Source organism: Cyprinodon tularosa, unplaced genomic scaffold (genome assembly GCF_016077235.1).
Source record: "Cyprinodon tularosa strain WSP-4 unplaced genomic scaffold, ASM1607723v1 ctg448, whole genome shotgun sequence".
NCBI lineage: Eukaryota > Metazoa > Chordata > Actinopteri > Cyprinodontiformes > Cyprinodontidae > Cyprinodon > Cyprinodon tularosa.
Genome location: NW_024039172.1, coordinates 181,048 through 188,276, shown reverse-complemented (window position 1 = coordinate 188,276; position 7,229 = coordinate 181,048). Strand labels below are relative to the sequence as shown.

The window sequence follows — 7,229 nt, the reverse complement described above, 5'->3', positions numbered from 1 at the left end:
TTCTAAATCAGTCATTTTTAAACTTTTTTTAATTTTATTTTCAATTTTCCATCTAAAACTCCCCATTGTTGGGCTGAACGTAAAGAAATAAAAGCTGTATTCAAAATACCGAGGGAGTAACTTCCAATCCCGCCTGCAGTGCCCTACAAAATAAAGCTCCAGCTAAAACGGGCATAGAGAAACCAATTGTAATTGTTTTCCTGCCTTTATCGTCACATATGCACCTGATCTAAATTGAATATACAGGGTTTACTGGGAATAAAGCTATCTATTGAGTATGAGAGAGAGAGATATCACAGACAAGACGCACATGAGAAGTCGTGTGAGACGAAGCTGAAGTTGGCTTCCGATTCGCAAAATGAATAAAGGGCAATTCCACTGAATTTTCTCTACCTGCATGTTTAATCTACTCTAATAAAAAAACCTACAACACCTAGAAACGTCTAGTGGATTATATTACTCTAAACTAATTTTTGAACAATTAAAACCAGGTCTGGGATTTGTGAAACCTTTTTTTTTTCTAATTTTAATTAGAGTAGATTAAAGATGTTGAAGGTAGGGAAAAATAAGTGGAATCGCCCTTTATTTATTTTACGAATCGGAAGCCATATTCAGCTTCGCGTTTTTCAGCATATGGTACTGGCAAACTTCAGATAATTGAAGCAAGGGTGGATAGAAAAATGTAAATAGATTTTCTTGATAAAAAAAAATCTGTTGCCATCTCCAGAGATAATGAAAATGAAAAAGAATACTAATCAAACTTATTGATCTCACATTGGAGAAATGTACCTCTGCATTTGGAGAGCGGTAGGCTGGGGAGCCCGGGGAGCGGAGTGAGGTTAAGGGTCTTGCTCAGGGACCCATAGTGCAGACTACTGCAACCTTCTCAGAGCACAAGCGCACCGCTATAACCCATTAGGCAAACACTCACCAGAAATAGTGTAACATTAATAAAAGCTTAATAATACAGACAATGGATGAAAGGTAAAAAAAAAAAAAAAAGTCAAAGAACTCTGGTTCAAAAAAGTTTAAAAGAAGTATAGGTGTATGGAGGACTGACTGCCATATATAAAAATAAATACAGAAATAAATAAATGCTCAATAAATAAATAAGCATAATTAATTGCTACCAAAAATACTATAAACAAATAAATGTAAGTAGAAATTAAATTATACAGTGAGACATAAATGTATATAACTCTGATGAGACAATAGAACATGTTATATTAAATTGTTAAAATTATGATTGTTAAACATTTTAATTGAATTTAATAAATACATCTTGGTGTAGTTGATATCTTATAAGTTAGTCTTTGAGAGACGTTCTAGTCCACGCCATACCACCCGGTGGCAGTAATGCACAAATTCGGTTGTCCGCCAATTGCCAAAAACCTAAAAGAAGAAGAAGAAGATCCCTTCTTCCATTAACACGTGTGGTGAACGTTTGTGCTCCCTGCATGCGTTAGAACTCAAGACTTTAAACCTGTTAAACATTTGGTGAAGCAACGTATCCTGCGCCGTTTTTTCCAGCCCCTTTAAAGCCAGAAGGTAAACAAGTAGTCCTCCGTGAAGCATTTCGCCGAGAGGGCCGAAATACGAGAAAAATACTCCGCAATGGTGAGTACTGCATTAGCTAACCAGTTTGCACACTCGTTAACTTTTAGCAAGACACTAGAGAGCGCTGCTTTGAGATAATATTTGTTATTTTTTAACTGAACACTTGTCGCCCTTATTTTTTGTGGCTGTATTGTTTCTGTTTTGTTAAGGCTGAGCCACAAGTGAACCCTAAGGCCTACCCGCTGGCCGATGCTACTCTCACCAAAACCATCTTGGACCTGGTGCAGCAAGCCTCCAACTACAAACAGCTGAGGAAGGGAGCCAATGAAGGTGGAGCAAATTACACAAACAAATCCTTTTACACCATATCAACGCCAAAGTTAATTTATGGAGAACTTACAGATTATGTGGGTCAGTCAGCAATAAATCAGTATTAATCACAGACTGTGTTCTATGACTTTGCTATAATCAATTAAATATTTTCTAAATAACACTGTGTGCCTTTTGAATATAATACATTTTTTAATTGTGTTGTGAAAACTTCACTTTATAAATATAAACCTATTGTTTTTGTTTGGGGGGGGGGGGGGGGGCTTGAAAACTAGTTCATTGATTTACAACAAAAATCTTCTAATTATTATCTAACAGCGCAGTGTTTCTATTTTGAATGGTTTATAACCCAACTAACTTGGCAAAAGCCAATTGGGGTGGAAATAATCTAGTGATCAGTTTCATGCATCAAGAATTATGATTAAAAAACCTAGTCCACAAGCATCCTCTTTTACATTTTCTCCTAAATTTTCACGTTATATGTTTACATTATTTATTGGCAGCATCTAAAAATATCAGATATATTTTCAATTTAATCATAGATATGAAATAATACAATATAACCTACACTTAAATGATTGTCCTAGGTCATCAAATCAATTCAGTCTGTCCAATAGGCTGCCTGTAGTGTCTTTAAATGTCCAGCAGGTGTCAGTATTCTGTCAGACAGTATCAACCCAGTGTCAATACAGTTTGGCAGTGGGTCAAAATACCCATCATTACAACCATCTTCCCATCCACAAAGGCAAAAATCACGTCCTTTTGCTTCTTTTTCTCAAAAAGAAATGCAGAGTATTCCATCTAAAACCAGCACAGTCATGTTTGTGGTACTTCAGCTTTCCATCTCAGATTGACGCTGTAATGTTCCCACATTTCATTGGTCTGACGCATTTCTCTATCGATGCCTAACCAATCTGTTGGCTCCTGGCAAGATGTATTGAGAGTTTGTGATTTCAGAACTCTCCAGACAATTCACCTTGCTCTTTTGTTTCCTGTCTATTGTTACCGGACAGGCCGATTAATCCAGGTGCTCAGACCTCAGTTTCCATGACGACATTGGCCAGAAACCTGCCTTTAAAGCTATGAGTTGTCGAGACTTCTGCATCATCATTGATATTTTTGTTCTTAAACCCTAATTTACACAGTCAGAGTCATGTAGTAAACAGAAACAGAACAGAAAAAAGGTTTTACAGAAATGCTTAATGTATCAAAATGAATGCAAAGTAATGTTGTAATTTAAGTAGTTCAAAAAGTATGTATTTTCATTTGTCAGAAAGTTAATTTACTATTCCATTATCAATTTATAATTTTTTTTATTTAATCTAGTGTCAATTCTTTTACGGCCCATCCAGTAATGAAAAATGACAAAGGACGGGGCTGTAATAGTGGAGTTGGACATATAGGACATTGGCTAAATGAAGTAAACTTGAGTTTTGGGTGTTTTTTTTAACCACAGCTTAACTTGATCAAGTTCAAGTAAGGGTTGCAAGCATCAAGTTGGCTTTATGCCACTTAGCTGTCATAAATTAGCTATTTGCATAATGTTAAAGAAATTTGTTATGCATCAGTGATCAACACAGATTTAGATGCTTTAGAATCTACATGTTGGTTTAATTGCTATTGTCTCAGTTTATCTAAGAGGTGTGCATTAGACACTCAAATATTTTTAAAATAACTGTATTAACCCAATCTTTTTACATTTTGTCTTTTACTTAGCCACTAAAACTTTGAACAGAGGCATCGCAGAGTTTATTGTAATGGCTGCTGATGCTGAGCCACTGGAGATCATCCTTCACCTGCCGCTGCTCTGTGAGGACAAGAACGTCCCGTATGTGTTTGTCCGCTCCAAGCAAGCGCTGGGCCGTGCCTGTGGTGTGTCCCGTCCGGTCATTGCCACCTCTGTCACCATAAAGGAGGGATCTCAACTAAAGCCACAGATTCAGTCAGTTCAAATGGCTATTGAGAGATTGCTGGTGTGACTTTTGAGCAACATTGGTAAAGATTTCCAAAGGTGGATGTATCCCTTGCTTCAATTTTATGTTGGATTTAAAAAAAATTTTTTGCATGAAAATTTTTTTTTTTTAATATTGTATATTTTGTAGGGTAATCACCTTTATGTTAATAAACATTCTTTTTTTTTTTTGCAGCTCGTGTTTTTTCTTTAAAAATGTGAGTTAAACTTTAAAATTAATCAAGCAAGTAAACCTTAAAGGAAATGGAAATTGCTGTAAAAACAGAAAAAGGAGAAAACCCAACAAATTGACATTTTTCAATGGAAAGTATTCATGGTTTATGTTGCACATGTTCGCTATCACCCAAAGTCAAAGTTTCATAGGAAAAGCCCCTTAAAGAAGTTTTTTAAATAATTTTATTTTTTTTTGCCCTTTCTCCAGATTATACACATTCTGTGATGTAATAGTTGAGTAAAACTAATTCCACATTTTTATTAATTTGGTCCAGCCTGTTGGCTGCTGTGTTGAAATTTACAGATTTTTCTTTGTCCTTAGTTATAATTTTATTACTCTTTTGCCTGAAATGCAGAGCCTTGAGGACAGATATCTAGTTAATGATAAACCTTCCTTTTGCTAGCATTCGCACTCTACAGATTTCGGCTTATGGGATAATTTATAATCGAGTGAGATTTGGTGTCTCCAAATGTATCAGTTTTATGAACCGAATCCCATCAAAATATATCTGGAACCATTACTCAGCCTGGCCAGCCAGACGTATCAGCCATGTTTACTCTGTATTAGTCTTGTAAAGGTAATTCAGTGGCTGGACTCACAGGGTCAGCCGCTAGGTAACTAAAGATGAGATACACTATATTGCCAAAAGTATTTGCTCACCCATCCAAATTATTGGAATCAGGTGTTCCAATCACTTCCATGGCCACAGGTGTATAAATTCAAGCACCTAGGCATGCAGACTGTTTTTACAAACATTTGTGAAAGAATGGGTCGCTCTCAGGAGCTCAGTGAATTCCAGCGTGGAACTGTGATAGGATGCCACCTGTGCAACAAATCCAGTCGTGAAATTTCCTCGCTCCTAAATATTCCACAGTCAACTGTCAGCTGTATTATAAGAAAATGGAAGTGTTTGGGAACGACAGCAACTCAGCCACGAAGAGGTAGGCCACGTAAACTGACGGAGCGGGGTCAGCGGATGCTGACGCGCATAGTGCGAAGAGGTCGCCAACTTTCTGCAGAGTCAATCACTACAGACCTCCAAACTTCATGTGGCCTTCAGATTAGCTCAAGAACAGTGCGCAGAGAGCTTCATGGAATGGGTTTCCATGGTCGAGCAGCTGCATCCAAGCCATACATCACCAAGTGCAATGCAAAGCGTCGGATGCGGTGGTGTAAAGCACGCCGCCACTGGACTCTAGAGCAGTGGAGACGCGTTCTCTGGAGTGACGAATCGCGCTTCTCCATCTGGCAATCTGATGGACGGGTCTGGGTTTGGCGGTTGCCAGGAGAACAGTACTTGTCTGACTGCATTGTGCCAAGTGTAAAGTTTGTTGGAGGGGGGATTATGGTGTGAGGTTGTTTTTCAGGAGCTGGGCTTGGCCCCTTAGTTCCAGTGAAAGGAACTCTGAATGCTTCAGCATACCAAGACATTTTGGACAATTCCATGCTCCCAACTTTGTGGGAACAGTTTGGAGCTGGCCCCTTCCTCTTCCAACATGACTGTGCACCAGTGCACAAAGCAAGGTCCATAAAGACATGGATGACAGAGTCTGGTGTGGATGAACTTGACTGGCCTGCACAGAGTCCTGACCTCAACCCGATAGAACACCTTTGGGATGAATTAGAGCGGAGACTGAGAGCCAGGCCTTCTCGTCCAACATCAGTGTGCGACCTCACAAATGCGCTTCTGGAAGAATGGTCAAAAATTCCCATAAACACACTCCTAAACCTTGTGGACAGCCTTCCCAGAAGAGTTGAAGCTGTTCTAGCTGCAAAGGGTGGACCGACGTCATATTGAACCCTATGGATTAGGAACGGGATGTCACTTAAGCTCATATGTGAGTCAAGGCAGGTGAGCAAATACTTTTGGCAATATAGTGTACAAAACTCCAAGGCTCTGTTATAATTTTGTAGTCCGTGAAACATGAGCAAAACTTAGGGGATGCGTAGTTTTCATGGTTCAGCTAAAGTAACAAAGCAAGAATTGATTATTATGTAGCAAATGAATTTTTGACAAATGAAATGAATTCTATTGACCCTTTAACAATCTTATTTCTCTACAACTGAAACCCTAAAACTGGAGTCAAAGCTCAAGTAGATGGTTAAGTCCACTCTTAGAAATTAAAACCTACCAAAAAATGTATTAATAAAAGACTCAGAACCTGATCAAAAAATAGGACTTCCTAAAATGCAAGATCAGACAGGTTTCTATTACATTAAGTAACTGAATAATGAAAAAAAAGTGACTCATCAGCTTAACATGTTACCATAAACATAATCTCTCAGAAAACAAACTGAAAATATTAACGATTCTTAGTTGGATGAAATGTATATCCAAAGGTGCATATATTTACTTAGCCAAATGGACAGAGAAGGGTGAAATAAACAGCCTATTTAATTTAGAGAAAATACAACAAATGCATTAAATCACTGATTAGCAAAGGAGATCCATATATATATATAGATCTGATAGATATACAGATATATATATAGATATATCTATATAGATATATATAATTAAACATTAGAGCTTGATAAAGCTGTTAAATGCTTATTGTTAAAGCTCCTGGCCCCTGATGGACTTAGGGGAGTGGGAGCCTTCTGGTTAGGGCATATATCTTGGAAATCTGAGGTTCTGAGTTTGAGCCCCACTCCAACAGACTATCACTCTGGGTCCTTGAGCAAAGATCCTTAACCCCACACTGCTCCCCAGGCGACACACAGTGGCAGCCCACTGCTCCCCAAATGGATGGGTTAAATGCAGGGAGTAAAATCCCAATTTGGATTGTTAAAAGGAAGAAAGATCCACAACAATATTAACTAGTAATGGGATTTAAACAAATATAGGCTCTGTTTAAATTCAGGGGCTAGACTGGATCCTTCGACTTGAAAATAAGGAGACCGGAAGAGTGGCAAAAGAGTGACTGTGAATTCAAACAGGTTTTTTACCGCTGTAGGCTATGTTGCTTAGCAACTGTGACAGTTGACACACAAAGCAGGAAAAGAATGAATACTGAAGTTTTCAAAACTGTTTATTTTTTATTGAGTGGAATAAAGATGCCAACCACCAGGAGCAGGAACAAATCAAATCAAATGCTGCTGTCATTCTGCACATCTCTGATGTTGCTGCTATTTTCAAATATCATTACTGTAAAA

General features: G+C 38.1%; 1 protein-coding gene across 1 annotated transcript; it reads left to right on the top strand.

Moving 5' to 3' along the window:
- The first annotated feature begins 1,405 nt into the window (after positions 1-1,405).
- snu13b (SNU13 homolog, small nuclear ribonucleoprotein b (U4/U6.U5)) lies at positions 1,406-4,033 on the top strand. The gene is made up of 3 exons (XM_038300337.1): positions 1,406-1,617; positions 1,767-1,887; positions 3,604-4,033. Exons 1-3 carry the CDS (start codon positions 1,615-1,617, stop codon positions 3,864-3,866), a joined length of 387 nt encoding a protein of 128 aa, XP_038156265.1. The 5' UTR covers positions 1,406-1,614; the 3' UTR covers positions 3,867-4,033.
- Positions 4,034-7,229: the final 3,196 nt, after the last annotated feature.

Bases quoted from the DNA above. Each gene is read 5' to 3' on its own strand.
- snu13b (XM_038300337.1), top strand. The intron at 1,888-3,603 runs GTGGAGCAAATT...TCTTTTACTTAG, and splicing joins GAGGAAGGGAGCCAATGAAG to CCACTAAAACTTTGAACAGA.